The sequence below is a fragment of the Mustela nivalis genome, assembly GCF_964662115.1.
Source record: "Mustela nivalis genome assembly, chromosome: 18".
NCBI classification, from domain to species: domain Eukaryota; kingdom Metazoa; phylum Chordata; class Mammalia; order Carnivora; family Mustelidae; genus Mustela; species Mustela nivalis.
Genome location: NC_139037.1, coordinates 43,693,104 through 43,710,088, shown reverse-complemented (window position 1 = coordinate 43,710,088; position 16,985 = coordinate 43,693,104). Strand labels below are relative to the sequence as shown.

The 16,985-nt window shown below is 39.5% G+C and overlaps 1 protein-coding gene and 1 long non-coding RNA gene across 11 annotated transcripts in view; one reads left to right on the top strand and one right to left on the bottom strand.

Annotated features, from left to right (window-relative positions):
• ZNF573 (zinc finger protein 573) overlaps window positions 1-16,100 on the bottom strand; it is a 37,386-nt gene extending 21,286 nt beyond the window's left edge. Inside the window, exons 1-5 of one of the 10 annotated variants that reach the window (XM_082708872.1) lie at window positions 15,996-16,063; window positions 8,443-8,541; window positions 5,128-5,216; window positions 3,717-3,849; window positions 2,573-2,671 (exon numbers count right to left, since the gene is read on the bottom strand). In XM_082708872.1, coding sequence (XP_082564998.1) covers window positions 2,573-2,671; window positions 3,717-3,849; window positions 5,128-5,184 — 289 coding nt within the window. In that variant the 5' untranslated portion in view covers window positions 5,185-5,216; window positions 8,443-8,541; window positions 15,996-16,063. Of the gene's footprint in view, window positions 1-2,572; window positions 2,672-3,716; window positions 3,850-5,127; window positions 5,217-8,442; window positions 8,542-15,995 lie in introns of all 10 variants that reach the window. The other 9 variants (XM_082708877.1, XM_082708879.1, XM_082708878.1 and 6 more) reach the window with 9 other exon arrangements.
• Window positions 763-2,667, top strand: LOC309852437. Its single transcript, XR_014305210.1, has 2 exons — window positions 763-1,336; window positions 2,476-2,667. It is a non-coding gene; the product is annotated as an uncharacterized lncRNA (long non-coding RNA).
• Window positions 16,101-16,985: the final 885 nt, after the last annotated feature.

Here is a 16,985-nt window from a genome sequence, read left to right as displayed (position 1 = left end):
AAGATTAAAGGTGGTGTATACTAAATTTTCCCAGTATAAAGGTATACTTTTCCCTTTATAATTAGCAAATAGTCTGTGGAGTGATACTCTGAGACCATTGAATATCCTTTTCCTTAACAACCATTCACTTTCTGGTTTTAGAATTTATGGAGAATACTTGCCTAAATCAATAATTAGAGTGGTGTTTTCAAAATGATGATTTTCAGGTTTTTTTATTCCTACTAACACCCTGAAACTTGGCAGATACTTAACACACTTTTAAAAATGATCTTTTTGGGGCACCTGGGTGGCTCAGTGGGTTAAAGCCTCTGCCTTCGGCTCAGGTCATGGTCTCAGGGTCCTGGGATCGAGCCCCGCATCGGGCTCTCTGCTCAGTGGGGAGCCTGCATCCTCCTCTGTCTCTCTCTGCCTGCCTCTCTGACTACTTCTGATGTGTCAAATAAATAAATAAAAATCTTTAAAAAAATGATCTTTTTTCATTAGATATTGAGCTGCCTTTCATGACCTTCCAATTTTCATTTATTTTCCATTTCCATATCTTGTTGTACTTTTTTTTTTTTTAAGCCCGATGCTGGGCTCGATCCCAGTACCCTGGGATCATGACCTGAGCTGAAGGCAGAGGCTTTAACCCACTGAGTCACCCAGGCGCCCCTTATATATATTTAAATATTTTATAATATATATAATTATATATAGACAATCTAAATCTCATTACATTTTTTTTAAGATTTTGTTTGTTTGTTTAAGATTTTATTTGTTTATTTGATAGAGACATAGCAAGAGGGGGAACACAAACAGCGGGAGCAGGAGATGGAGAAGCAGGTTTCCCGCTGAACAGGGAGCCTGATGCAGGTCTGGATGTGGGGCTCAATGTCAGGCTCCATCCCAGGACCCTGGGATCATGACCTCAGCCAAAGGTAAACGCTTACAACTGAGCCACCCAGGCGCCCCTCTCATTATGCTTCTTGATCCCACTACTTATTTAGAGGATACAGAGAGGTCAGAGAACATGTTTAAGTAAATTTCAAAATGGCATCAGCAAAACAGAATGGAAGATGTTCCTTCAGCAAGTAAATGGTTAGGGACAAAAGATATGGAGAAGAAACTTAGAGATTAAAGATTTTAAAAGCACATAGAGAAATTGGAGGGAGAAAAGAGGGAAGGAACTGATCGCCATTAAAATCAGAAGAGTAAGTTACACTTAGCAGGGAGAGAAGATTGTGACTGGGTGTGCACAGGTGAAGGGCTTCAATGTGGACTAGAAAAGCTTTCCTCATTTGGAAAGACTTGCTGAAAGGTATAAAAGAATCTTTTGTACTATTATTACAATCTTTCTGTGACTTGAAATTATTTCAAAATAAGTCAAGAGAAAAAAAAAGTTTTATTTTCTGACTTGGGTGTTTACCATGTTTAACTCATTGAGTTAGACATTTGTTTAATGTGGATCTCCATATTTGACTAACATTTAAAAAAATGGTTTAAAATTAAAAATTTAAAAACAGATTACATATTGATTCTAATACTTATTATTCCTAATAATTCAAATCTAATAAAACCTTGTAGGAGCAGATTTCTCCTAATAGTGGTCTCTTTACTTAATCCTCTCCCCTTAGGCCTTCTAATCTGGTCTACAATGCTGCTCCCCAAACCCACCAAGCTCTCTCTGGCCCTCTTTCCACTAGTCTCTTCATCCCTTTCCTCCTCTTCCCCAGCCATCTTCTGAGTCTTCCAAGTAATTCATTTAGAATGGAACATTCTTCCCAAACAAACACATGCCCTTATTTCAGTACTCCTCTCAAATGTTACCCGCTCAGAAAAGTCATCTGCAACCACCTTATTTAAAATGGCCCAATTTCTGGGGTGCCTGGGTTCCTCAGTGGGTTGAAGCCTCTGCCTTCGGCTCAGGTCGAGATCCCGGGGTCCTGGGATCGAGCCCTGCATGGGGCTCTACGCTCGGTGGGGAGCCTGCTTCCTCCTCTCTCTCTCTCTCTCTCTCTCTCTCTACCTGCCTCTCTGCCTGCTTGTGATCTCTGTCTGCCAAATAAATGAATAAAATCTTTTAAAAATAAAATAAAATGGCCCAATTCCTGCTTATTTTCCATCATTCTTTTCCCAATATTATTTACTTTTTTAGCTGTTTACTGTTATCCTCACCCTAGTACAATGTAAATTTCACGAGAGCAGGGACCTTATAAGTCTTATTCACTATCACTGCATTGACACGTGTGTGCATGTGTGCGTGTGTGTGCATGTGTATGTTGTGCAAAAGGGGAGATAGAGAGCAGTAGAATCCCATGTATAGATAAAATATTGCACAAATGAAAAATAAGATTCCCTGTCAGTGAAAATGAGTTTAAAATATAAGAGAAGTAAGATGAATGGCAAATGGCATGAAGTTGAAGTTTCCTCGGTAGCTCATGTTGAGACCTTGATTTCCTCTCCAGGTCACAAGCCCATGGTCTACAAGTCTTGGAGGGCTTTACAAATACCACAGGGATGTAATCCTCCCTCTTAACCACACAGGCTGCTACCAGCCCTGATGGTTTTCCTTCGCCTTCCTTCCCCTCCTTACCTGTGTACTGTCTTTGTGTTTCTTCCCTCAAAATCATACAGGGCTCTTTTCCTTGCTCCAATAAGTCAACCACATCAGGCTTAGAAACAGAATGTCCTGCTTACAAGAAAAAAAAAAAAAAAAGCCACATGGTACAGAAATGAAAGCAGAACTCACAAAATCTTTAGCTTTACTTAAATTTATAATGAAATCAAGGTTGTTACTGCTACAGACTTCAGATAATAGAAGGATGAGATGATTAAAGAAACCACGTTGGTATGATAAAATTTTATTTTAATTTAAACTCATATAGATTCTTCTTAAGAGAAAATTGAACAAAGTGATTGAAAAGGTTAACAATGTTTGAGGATACTCATTGGAGCTAAGGGCCTATGCACCAATTCTTTCTCCTCTAATATCTACCAACCTTGTGACTTTGAGGAACTCATTTCAACACACTCTTCCCCAGTGTTGGCAAGTAAAATGGGTGTGATACTACTATTATTGCATGGTTGTTTGATGATTAAATTTGTCTGCATGTATACATATCCCCCCCCCCCCAGTATGAGTGTCATAATTGGGAAATAATGCCAATTATAATAATATTATTTCCTTAAGAAAAATTCACTTATAAAATATTCATTCAATTACAGATGTATGCCATGAATTGTAACTTTCAGCTGTAAATCATACAAAATTGGTTGTAGGAAATGAAATGTGTACTCTTCAGTTTTAAATGAATACTGTTTATCCAGTCCACCACTAAAGAAGCTACAGAGCTCTTCTCATAGCTATAGTCAATCACAAGTCTACGCCTAACTATTGCCCTGTAAGTGGATCAGAGGATGACACAGCAAATCAGCCTGAACACAATGGTAAGCCAGGCTTCCTGGACAAAAGCTATATATGGAATAAATATAAGGAATTCTTGTCCAGCCCCCTAGGAAGAAAGGAAGGGCCAGAGGGAGATGTAAGTATCACTAAAAGAGGAAATGACCATGGTTGGTGGCAGAGGCCCTGACAAACAGACAGACCTCAAACCTTCCTCTGGGAACAAGAAAAAGAAATTCAGCTTACATCTTGAAAGACAGCTTTGAAATTCCCTGTGTTGAAAGTCAACATAACACAGAGCACATTCTAAATATCTCGTGTCAAACAAACTTACCCAATGAGACCAAGTTTCTATAGTTCTCCAACATCACATCCCTGTACAAGTCCCTCTGAATAGGGTCCAGGTACTCCCACTCCTGCCGAGAGAAGTCTATGGCCACATCCCTGAATGTCACTAATTCCTGAAACTGCAAACCCATGTAGTATGAAATTGAAAACACACTTTTGAGATGGTAAAGACAGGAGATTATAGGAGTGAATTAAAGAAAGGGAGTGATATAGTACAAGTGGGCTAGAAAATCAAAGCCCATTGTCCACATATTCCTATTACTACAGACAAATCTTTATAGGTTGTGGGCTATCACAAAAACTCAGACCTACTGGGGAATGGATGAAATTAAAGATTTATTCCCCCATTCAATAAAGTATAATGCACAATCATATAATCAGCCAGTTGCATGATGTATGGATTTTCAAAAACTGTGAGGTTCTAAATTATTTTCCCTTCAGAGTTAAACAAAGATGGGATTTCCCTCCCATATTAAATATAAAAAGTTCTGTATTAAGTAAAAGCTTTTGAAAAAAGTCTGAGAGTTCTATAAGCACTGAGTTCATCCTTTGCCAGGACTTATCATAAGCATTTTTCTTTGTTTTTGACAGATAAATTTTGGCTGTGTCACAATCCATTTTATTATAGAAATCTCAGACTTAATCCATTCCTGACATGGATATACTTCGGTTAAACAAAATTTCAAAGGTTTTCATCTATTCTGGAAATCAACACATTTGCACTCCTTTGGATAATATTCTCATTCATAATCATCTTTCATCAGTTACTCAACATTTTTCTAACTGTATACTGATGAAGATGAGCTGTAATCAAAGAGATGTCACCCAAATTCAACAGATCACATTCAACCACAAAATAGATATATTTGTCTCTCAATAATTCCTTAGCAAGATGCATGACACAAATGTTTCCAATCATTTTACAATGCTCAAGAACATGAGATACCATCACATACCAAAACTGAGACCAACTGATACCAATATCCATATCTCATCTGCCTAGGAAATTCAGGTCTGTGGAGAATTTGAAAGTCTACCTATGGTAATTAAATGGGATCAACACCTCTAATTCATTAAACCAGAGACCTATAAAGGAAATTCAAATATTTCCTTCATGGGACTTCACTCCTTTACTGGTCCATCATAGCCTTTGATTGAAGAATAAGCATAGAAGTGGACTGAGTAAATTGGATAATAAATACAAAAACTGGACAACAAACATTCATTGGGAGGAAATTGAGCTATTTGCTATCTTTTTTTTTTTTTAATTTTAGGACAAACTGTAGAGCAGATAACTGAATGAGACCCTTTTAAGTAGGAAGCTTTGGCTTAACTAATCAAAAACCCACACAGACTAAAATCATAATATTGCAAGAAGACAGAAATAACCAACTTACACAGGTCATGGTTTTAGAAATGTCAGACCTGATCAGTGCTCCTTGGTGTTCCTCCATTGAAAAATATTCAAATTCCAGAAAATCCAGAGCTGAGAGAAGAAAAAAAAGTTTTAGTGTTCCCAATATGGCTTAATTCAATAAAATGTTTTTGTTCCCCCCATTCTTCTAAAATTAGCCCCCACTACTGTACACACAATTTAGGGAAAAATAGAAGATGATCTAAGGTTTCTCCCAAGTCCCAGGTTACCAGACTACACAAAGGTGGTTGTAAAGTCATTTCTGGCATTGAAGCCAGACCCAAATACAGGAGCAGGAGACCGACTGAACAAGATCCCATGTTGGGAAAGCTTATTTAGTCCTGAGGTTGAGCTGCTCAGTCTTTCCATGGGTGGATTCACCTGCCTTCACTGCCACCTTCCAAGGCTGATAGAGGCCTCATCATCCAAACCAGAGGTGCTTTTAGGGCCTCAGGGTCCACTGAAGTTGGTCAATATATGGGAAATGAACACAAAGAAGGAACTGCCTAGGCCTACATTCTCTGTTTTGAGTCCAGCCAAGCTGACTACATAAATACTAAATATTCAGGCAATAGAATACAAAGCAGCCATTAAATGCTAAATAGGAAAACATATTTAAGGACATGGAAAATATTACAGATACACTATTGACAGAAAAATAAGATAAAAAAACAGGAGTACAACATGATTAGATCATTAAAAGAGAGAGATATTAAGGGACAGGGAATAGGATTTCCATTGAAAGGGTTGGTAATTTATCCATTTTATTACATTATTCAGCCTATGTTACTATCACTTTGTTTAATAGGTGTAATCTTGGTTTTCTTTTTGTTTTAAATATACTTCATAATTATTTTAACAGTGGCCATACATTAACTTAAAAAGCTATACATATACTTATGTATGTGTTAGAAGCTATTATCCAAGAAGTAGAGACTTCACTTAATTTAATTTTTTTAAAGATTTTATTTATATATTTGACAGACAGAGATCACAAGTAGGCAGAGAGGCAGGCAGAGAGAGAGGGGGGAAGCAGGCTCCCTGCTGAGCAGCGAGCCTGATGCGGGGCTTGATCCCAGGACCCCGAGATCATGACCTGAGCCGAAGGCAGAGGCTTAACCCACTGAGCCACCCAGGTGCCCCTAATTTTTTAAAAAGATTTTATTTATTTATTAGACAGAGAGAGAGAGCACAAGTAGAGTGGTAGACAGAGGGAGAGGGACAAGCAGGCTCTCCGCTGAGCAGAGAGCCCAATATAGAACTTAATCCCAGGACCCTGGGATCATAACCTGAGCCAAATGCAGATGCTTAACCAACTGAGGCACCCAGGTGCCTCAAAACTTCATTTAATTTTAAAACACTCTCTTCTTAAGCTTGGAGAAAAGCTCTGAGTACTCTAAAATCTTCTTGACCCCAGGGAGGTTTTTTTCCTTGACATTTAGCCACAATGTCTTCCAGACAACTTCCCAATCAACTCACTATATTAGTCTCACTTTGCATCCAAACATCAGTTGAGAAAAAAGAATCAGAAGGCAAAAGCTTACACAATAAATCCCACTTATCTCCAGAGAGATTCCATGGGCTCAGTATAACTTGTTCAAACTCTATAGTAATGGCCAGAATCCAACCAATGCCACTTTCCTATGAATTCCCAAAGTAGGTCACCTGACTCTCTTTAATGGTCTTCACTATACACTGATTTATACTTAACTTCTATTCATAGTTTATATCCTGCTGGATTATTGGCATTTTTTTTTAAAGATTTTATTTGTTTATTTGACAGCTAAAGGGGCACCCAGGTGGCTTAGTAGATTAAGTGTCTGACTCTAAATTTCAGGTCAGGTCATGATCTCCAGGTCAGGAGATTGAACTCTGTCACAGGCTCTGTGCTGAGTGTGAAGCCTGCTTAAGATTCTCTCTCTTTCTATGTGTCCCCCCACTCTCGCCCCCACTCAGTACATTCACTCTCTTTAAAAAAAAAAAAAAAAAAAGAGGAGGGGAGCACCTGGGTGGCTCAGTCAGTTAAGCAGTTGCCTTCGGCTCGGGTCGTGATCCCAGGGTCCTGGGATCGAGCCCCGTATCGGGCTCTTTGCTCAGCAGGGAGCCTGCTTCCTCCTCTCTCTCTGCCCTCTCTGCCTGCCGCTCTGCCTACTTGTGTTCTCTGTCTCTCTGTCAAATAAATAAATAAAATCTTTAAAAAAAAAAAAAAGAAAAAGAAGGGATAAATACATTTGATTATTTATTCAACCCAAATTCTACTATCACAGGGTCAGAAGACAATAATGCATGTCCTTAAAATGTGTGATTTCTTATATGAAAGCCCACTATTAAAAATTTACCCTAAGGAAATAAAAATAGAGGTACCCAAGTTATATGCAGAAGAATGTTTTTCAGAGAATTTTTTATAACAAAAAACTGAAAACATGTAACAGTAGTCAACATGTTAAAAAAAAAAATTATGTTGGGGGTACCTGGGTGGTTTAGTCTGTTAAAAAGCAGATTCTTGATTTCCACTCAGGTCATGATCTCATATATTTGCAAGTTCTAAATCACATGTCTATTCAATTTTAAAGGCCTCACAAAGCATTAATCTCAACCTACACTAAGAAAGAAACCATTTATTACCAGGTTTTATCACCTGTACCTAGAAAACTCCCTCCTATGCAAATGTCAGAATCTTTCCACGTTTGGCCAAATGGGATCCTCATCTCTAATTCAACAGCTACAATCCTGACAAGGGAAGCTCAAATCATTTCTTTTTTTTTTTTTTAAGATTTTAAAAAAATTTTTGAAATTTTTATTTAATTTTTTTTAAAATTTATTTGACAGACAGAGATCACAAGTAGGCAGAGAGGCAGGCAGAGAGAGAGAGAGGAGGAAGCAGGCTCCCTGCTGAGCAGAGAGCCGGATGCGGGGCTCGATCCCAGGATCATGACCTGAGCCCAAGGCAGAGGCTTAACCCACTGAGCCACCCAGGCGCCCCTCAAATCACTTCTTTACAGGACTTTATTTTTTTCATTCTTCCATCCCTGCTTTTAAAATATGTTGGGCTCATAAGAGATAATGAATATTCTAGCCAGTATATACATAAATCAAATAAAGGTTGGAAAAGATTGGTCACAGAAGGAGAACACGAGGTTATCTGCAACAATTGTTCACTGGTATAGAGAACCAATAATTGATTGGGATGTTTTCTGGTAGGAAGTTTCCAGATAATTAATGAAAACATTTATATTACAGGAATGAAATGAAATGTAATGAAAACATTTATTTCAATAAGAAGGGAACACCATCTTACATTATGTCACAGTTTGACAACTGCAAGAACTGATGAAAAAACTGATGAAAAAAGTCCTCCTTGGGGTTTCTCTACTGGAGAAAAATAGAGTATCCAAAACTGGGAAAGAAAAAGAGACCCATGAGAGCAAGCATGCTTTAGTATTACTACAAAGGAAATTAAATGTTTTGCTTCTACATTCCATTTTACTTTATACCTCCGACCATACAAACGCACCTAATTGCAAAAGATTAGAAGGATTTTAGATAAATTGAAACTCTTCCCCTAATCCCCAGGAAATGCAGATACTTCAACAGACAATTTTCTGGCCAGTCCTTCCTTTCGGGGAAGCTGCTTGCACCTGAGACTGGGCTGTTCCTCCTCCCTTCATCCACAGCTTTCAGGATTGGAAAGGACCTACACCATCCAAACACACCTTACTTCCTGACTTTGGGGTCAGTGAGGATGAATAGGTTAGAAAGGGCATACAGATTAGGGGCACCTGCATGGCTCAGTCAGTGGGTGTCCGGGTCTTTATTTCAGCTCAGGTCATGATTCTGGGGTCCGGGGATCGAGCCCTGTGTCCAGGTCCCTGCTCAGTGTGGTCTGCTTGTCTCCCTCTCCCTTTGTCCCTCCCCGTACTCTTTCTCTCTCTCTCAAATAAACAAATCTTCTTAAAAAATTTGTTTATTTATTTATTTATTTTCAGCATAACAGTATTCATTGTTTTTGCACCACACCCAGTGTTCCATGCAATCCGTGTCCTAATACCCACCACCTGTTTCCCCCAACCTCCCACCCCTTGCCGCTTCAAACCCCTCAGATTGTTTTTCAGAGTCCATAGTTTCTCATGGTTCACCTCCCCTTCCAATTTCCCCCAACTCCCTTCTCCTCTCTAAATCCCCTTGTCCTCCATGCTATTTGTTATGCTCCATAAATAAGTGAAACCATATGATAATTGACTCTCTCTGCTTGACTTATTTCACTCAGCATAATCTCTTCCAGTCCCATCCATGTTGCTACAAATCTTTTTAAAAATTAAGTAAAAGAAAAGAAAGGGTATACAAATTAGAAAATCCATAGAATTGGTCAGGCAGGGTTCAACATTCTGATTCCAGAAAAACTGACTGCTGAAATACATTATGAAATACATTACATACAAAATGTGAAGGGAATGTAATGAAGACATGGAAAATATTCCAGAAATACTGTCAGAAAAATCAGATTATGAAACCACATTTACACTATACTATTTTTAAGATACATGCCTATTTCAATATTGAAAGGCTGACAGATCATTAGGCTCCAGTGGATAGAAGAAGTCCAGAAAGCTATACACTCATACATCAACAGTACCTGTCTTTTTCTCTTGATTTTTTTTTCTTGGAAAGTAATAATAATTGCCTACATACAAGAGACAGGTTTCTTTGCTGTTTCAATGACCTAGACATTGAAGAAAAGATATCCTTTGACATAGGCATTTCATAGTATTGATGAATAAAAAAGAAAGGTGAAACTCACATGGTTAATCTTAGCCAAAGTGTGTGTGTGTGTGTGTGTCCCAGAATACTGTTATGCAATCTAAGTTATAAAATCTCAAAATTTCACCAGGGATCAAGTAATTAGATATTTAAAAGCTGACAGAAAATACCTAAAGCAACCTCAAGAAGGTCATGCCTCAATAACCAGTTATTAGAGATAATATACTGTTGAATTAGACTTGGACCTAAAACTTACATCTTTGAGATATAATTGACATATAACATTAGTTTCAGTTATATAGCATGATTCCGTATTTGTATATATTGCAAGATGATCACCACAGTTTAGTTAATATCCATCATCATATATAGTTACATTTTTTTTGTGATGAAAACTTTGAAGATCTACTTTCTTAGCAACTTTCAATTATTACTAGTAATTACTAGTAATTATTATTACTAATAATAGCACTATGCTGGACATTACATACCCATGACTCATTTATAACTCAAAGTTTGTACTTTTTGCCCATCTAAATGCATTTCTCCCGTCCCCTACCCCAACCACCTCTGGTAACTACCAATCTTTTCACTGTATCTGAGTTCGGCTTTTTAAAAAAATTTATTTATTTGAGAGACAATGAGAGTGACAGAGAGAGAGAGCATGAGCACAGAGGGAGAGGGAGAAGCAAACTCCCTGCTGAGCAGTGATCTTGATAGGGGGCTCGATCCTAGGACCCTGAGATCATGACCTGAGTGAGCCAAAGGCAGCCACTTAACCAACTGAGCCACCCAGGTGCTCCAGCATTTTTTTTTTTTTTTCTTGAGGGGTTGGAGGATTAAATTCTGCATATAAATTGCTACTTGCCTTTCTCTAACTTACATCATTTAGGGTAACATACACTCATGCTGTTGCAAATAGCAAAATCTTCTTTTGAATGGCTGAATATTTCCCTGTGTATATATCACATATTTTTCTTTCGATCTTGGTAAGAATTTAAGCATATGAAGTTATTGATTCAATGACCATGTTGTAAATTAAAATGTATATGCTTATGAACATTTGTTATGTTCTAAGTGGAAATTGTTTTCCAAAATGTGCACAGTTCATTCTTTTACTATTTTTTTTAAAGATTTTATTTATTTGACACAGAGGAAGAGATCACAAGTAGGCAGAGAGGCAGGCAGAGAGAGAGGGGGGAAGCAGGCTCCCTGCTGAGCAGAGAGCCTGATGTGGGGCTCAATCCCAGGACTCTGAGATCATGACCTGAGCCAAAGGCAAAGGCTTAACCCTCTGGAGCCACCCAGGTGCCCCCAGTTCATTCTTTTAAACAGTATTTACTTGGTCTTGGAGAAGTACATTAAATTTGAATTGTTCTGCTAAACGTTTCTTATTTTCTTCAGCTACCAGTAATACAACATTCTCTGATTTTTATGTACGCTCATTACTGGATTACTGCCTAAAAAGATGGGTAAACTCTCTGAGAATAGTCTTACAATATTCATGCTGATTTCACTGCTATATCCTTTAGCAAGTTTTCTTCAAAGAGCTATTTCCCACCATGATAGTCACATCCTCCAGGAAGCTGCTGAATTAGTCTATTAGTTTCGCTTACATCAACATCATAAGAATAAAACCGGTAATGTAGGAGTTACCATGTGATCCAGTAATTCTACCCTTACGTATGTATTTCAGGAGAGAAAATACACATTCACCCCTCCCCCCAAAAAAACCCCCAAAACAACGTGTACGCAAATGTTTGTATTACAACAGCCCCAGAGTGGAAGAAACCCCAATGTCCATAAACAGATAAAGAAAATGTGGTATATGCATGCAAGGGAATATTATGCAGCCATAAAAATGAGGGTTATTTTGATTCAAGTTATAACGTGGATGAATCTTGAAGACATTATGCTAAGGGAAATCAGCTAGTCACAAAAGGACAAATAGTGTATGATTCCTCTTATCTGAGACTCTTAGAATAATCAAACTCAGAGAGACAGAAAGTGGGTGCCAGGGATGGGGAGGGAGGAGGAGGGGAATGGGAAGTGTTTAATGGGTATAGTTTCAATTGGAGATGATGAAGTTCTGAAGATGAATGGTGGTGATGGTGGCAGAACAATGTGAATATACTTAATGCTACTTAACTATGCCCTTAAAAATGGTTAAAATGTTGGGGCACCTGGGTACCTCAGTTGGCTAAGCTTCTGATTGTTGATTTCAGCTCAAATCATGATTTCAGGGTTGTCAGATGAAGCCCCACAGCAGGCTCCGTTGAGCGAGGAACCTGCTTAAGATCCTCTCTCCCTCCTCCCCCCTCTAAAAAAAAAGGGTTAAAATGCCAAATTTTGTTATGCATACTTTACCACATAAAAAAACAAATGAAGTACTTACATATAATTAATGGTGGTGCTTTGATAGGGGTGCTGGTTATATAACCCTGTGACTACATTAAAAGCTACTAAATTATATACTTTAAAAAGATGTATTTTATTTTATTTTATTTTTTAAAGAATTTATTTATTTATTTGACAGAGAGATCACAAGTAGGCAGACAGGCAGGCAGAGAGAGAGGAGGAAGCAGGCTCCCTGCTGAACAGAGAGCCCGATGCAGGGCTCGATCCCAGGACCCTGGGATCATGACCTCAGCCGAAGGCAGAGGCTTTAACCCACTGAGCCACCCAGGTGCCCCTCAAGACTATATTTCTTATTAATAAAATACTAAGAGTATCTAGGAAAAAAGAAGAGGAAATTTACCTTTCTCCCAACTGCAGCAGCAAAAAAAAGAGACATTTTTTCAAAGAATCTAATCTGATCAGGTATCTCCTAAAGTGAGAACATTAATGAGAGGTTCAATACTTTTAATCCACGAAAGAAAAAGTAAAATTATTAGTTCTTTTCTCTTATTACAGACCATACTTGGAAATGTTATTTAGAAAAGACCTAAAAAAAATCAGTTGTTATTGGAAAGTTTTGTAAAACCAATCTTAAATCTCTTTTTAAAACTCTAACTCTGGGGGTGCCTGGCTGGCTCAGTTGGTAGAGCACAGGACTTTTTTACTTTTTTTTTTAAGAGAAAGAGAGAGAGGAGAGAGAAAAGAGAGCAGAAAATGGGGTAGGGGCGGAGGGAGAGAACCCCAAGCAGATTCAAGGGCTAGATTCCACAACCCTGAGATGGTGACCTGAGCTGAAATCAATAGTCTGATGCTTAACTGAGCCACCCAGGTATCCCAAGTATGAGACTCTTGATCTCAGGGTTTGGTTGGAGCCCTATATTGGGTGTAGGATTTTTTTTTTTTTTAAGAAAAATCTAACTCTGAAAGACTGTCTATTTGATACTTGCTGCCCTGGTAATTAATTTAATGGTTACTTCTATTATTTAAAAGATATAAATATCTGAAAAGTTTTTCAAACCAGAAATTGTCACTTCTCTCTTCCACTCACATGCACATATAATAAAACATGAACTCTTTTTTCAAACTCAGATTCTTATTTCTTTATGGTTTGACTCTTAAGACTTAATTAATACGATCATACTCTTCAAAACAATACACATATGCTAAAGGGAAAAAATATTAGTAGCTTATCTCTGGGTGGTAGGAATAAGAGTATTTTATATTTATCAGAAGTTCCTTAGGGTACTGCATGTTTTACAACACACCTTCATTAATGCCATCACCACAATATAAGGTATTTCAAAATATTTCAAAGACATTTCAACATATGACAAATGTTAAAATAGAGCCTGGCTCAGTCAGTTGAGCAACTGACTCTTGATTTCAGCTCTGGTCCTGATCCCAAGTCGTAAGATCAACCCTTGGGTAGGGCGCTGCCATCAATGTGGAATCTGCTTGAGATTCTCTCTCTCCCTCTCATTCTCTCAATAAATAAATAAAACCTTAAAAAAAAAAGCATAAAGAAAAAATAAAGAACAGGTTGTTCATTCTTGTATTTATGAAACCTGAACTCTATGCATGATGTGAGAAAGTATTAAAGGGAAACAAATTACACCTACAATCTTTGGATATCCTTTGGTTATAGCTACCCAACACTTTCATTACCAAGATCCTACTGAAAATGAACACAATTCAAGTAAGTGGTACTTGCAGATTGCATCACAGAATGTAATAAAGGTACAAGAGCATTTGGTACACAACAGATGCTTGATAAATGTAGCTACACCACTACTCTTCCTCAATAAACAGTTAAATTGAAAACTGAATAATTGAAAAACTTCTCATAGTAATACCTTCTTTTTTTTTTTTTAAGATTTATTTATTTATTTATTTGACAGACAGAGATTATAAGTAGGCAGAGGGGCAGTCAGAGAAAGGAGGAAGCAGGCTCCCTGCTGAGCAGAGAGCCCAATGCGGGGCTCGATCCCAGGACCCTGGGATCATGACCCGAGCCGAAGGCAGAGGCTTTAACCCACTGAGCCACCCAGGCGCCCCCATAGTAATACCTTAAGTGAGATCTGTATATAATTAAACTTTTTCCAGGGCATTACTGTTGATAGATATGAGTATTACTTAACATTATAGAGTGTACATTTTCCTGAAGTCTAACTCTGTATAAACATAATACTTTTTTTTTTAAAGATTTATTTTAGAGAGAGAGCATGCACATGATGGGGGAGGGACAGAGGGAAAGGAAGAGAATCCCAAGCAGACTCCCTGCTGAGTAGGGAGCTGTACTAGGGGCTCCACTTTAGCATTCCCAGATCATGACCTGAGCCAAAACCAAGAGTTGGGACACTTAACCAAAGGAGCCACCCAGGTGCCCCTGTATAAACATTATCTTATCAGCTGCATAATATTCAACCATATGGGTTAATCGTTAAACATTTCCATAACACTGAACATTAATTTTTCACATCATCAAAAACAGGAAAATGTCCTTGATTCTAGACCCCCAAAATCTGAATCTTTTTGGGTTCTAACAGAATACACAAAAGGGGGCGCCTGGGTGGCTCAGTGGGTTAAGCCTTTGCCTTCGGCTCAGGTCATGATCCCAGGGTACTGGGATCGAGCCCAGCATCGGGCTCTCTGCTCGGCAGGGAGCCTGGTTCCTCCTCTCTCTCTCTTTCTCTCTGCCTACTTGTGATCTCTGTCAAATAAATAAATAAAATCTTAAAAAAAAAAAAAAAGAATACACAGGAGGATGTGAATGGCAACCCAATGAACACGAGAATGTTAACGAGGTTTACCGTAATAGTACCCAACATCCACTGGGAAGAAAGCAGATCGGGATTACGACATTTCAAAGGAAAGCATACCCTAAAACCAATAATTTTATGAAAGAAAAACTAGCCCAAACACTGATTTGGGGGGGGATGTAACAATTTCCCTTATCAGGTTCCTTCTTTCGGGGAATGGCAGGACCAGGTAGGGAGTTATAGGACGCCGGGTTTTTCTTGGAGCACAGAATGACTTCGTTGTACAACATTCTCTAGGTCCACGCCCGCCCTGGTCACACAGATAGATGGAAGTAGGGCAGCGTGTAATCTGTGTAAGGTTTATAGCAAGTTCCTGCGGTCAGATCTCTGGGAACGCCGTGGTTCTGAGAAACGTGGCTGCTCCTCAGAGCTCACAAGTAAGGAATTTCCAAGGCGTTCCCAACCTCCAACTTCGTTTTTAAAAGCCGTTCCTCTGTGGCAGCCACAAGTAGCTGAAAGGAGAGAAGACGAAGGACGCAGCAGGGAATCCAGAGCCAGGGACAATGACACAACAGAGCCACAGCAATCGCCGCACAGGTAAAAGACATGCAACCAAATGCATATTACATGGGCACATGTCTCACGCGCACTTGTCTCACCCTCATTTCACAGTCGCACCACACCCAACTGTAACGGAGGCACATCTCGGCGCGCGCGCGCGCTTCTCGCCCCCTCCCCATCAGTCTCTACAGACACCCAACACCCTCCTCTGTGGTGCTGGAACCACAGGACCGAGATCACGGTAACAACTGGTCGCCCCTACTACCGGCTTCCACGCTTTGAACGCTTCTTCCCCCACCCCCCATCAACTTGGTTGTCCAAAGCCCAGCCTATCGGCACCCCGCGCGGCTTACATCCTGAGATGAATTCAACTCACCGTACGCAGCGCGAGAACAGCGCGAAAATGGAAGGGAAGCCAAAGATCCGCCGTGACCGCTGCTCTCTGGGAAATGTAGTTCGAGCCTGAAGGTCCGTGGCTGCGGTGGCTTGTGGGAAAAGTAGCCCGAATCCCAGAAGCCTTTCTAGAGCGCTAGTTGGCCGACATCCTTCCGCGGTCACCCGAGAGTTGTCGCTCTGAGGAGTCCGCCACGCGAGGGGTGGTAACGGTGGAGGGGAAACAGAAGAGGGCGCGGTGCGCGCGTCCTGGTGGTCCGGATCAGGCTAGAAGGCAGGGAAGGGCCGTCCCGAACTGGCGGCTGTCCAAAGCCTCAGGCCTGTGGGTGCCAGACGCAAGGTAGGGTCACTGGTGCGGCCCCAGGGCCATGGCGAGGGTTCTGGTGCTGTGTTTCCTAAGGTAGCTAGCTGCAGCCTGGTGATAACATACGGGAGAGTAACTTTTGGTACTGCCGGGAATGGGCTGGTTTTCTCAATACACTGTGTTAGCTACATTTAGTAATGGTAAGTGGGAGTGAAGTAAGATTAACTTAATACTTTACACTAGGATATATTCGACGTTGACTGAATAATTAAATGTGAAAGTGATCTGGTGATAATACTGTATAGGTTTCGTAATAATGGTTTAGGAATAGCGTTCTCAAGAATAACCAAAGAGGGAAGTGTTATAAAGATTTGCATGGATGATTGTCAGACCCCCGACTTAGTAGTTCAGTAGTGTTAGGTATTCTCGTCTTTTGCCTCCCCATACAGGCTTTAGTATCAGTCTGTCGATATCCACAAAATAACTAACAAGGATTTTGTTTACTATTTTTATGATGAAAGGGTTTTGAATTTTGCTACATAATTTTCTGATCTATTAAGATTGTGGATTTTTTTCTTTTTTCAGCTCTAACCCTGTTTTTATACAAGAATCCTGTTGATGTAGAAGAGATGTAGGAGTGGTGAAGAATTTTAGGTCTTAGTCTCTGTT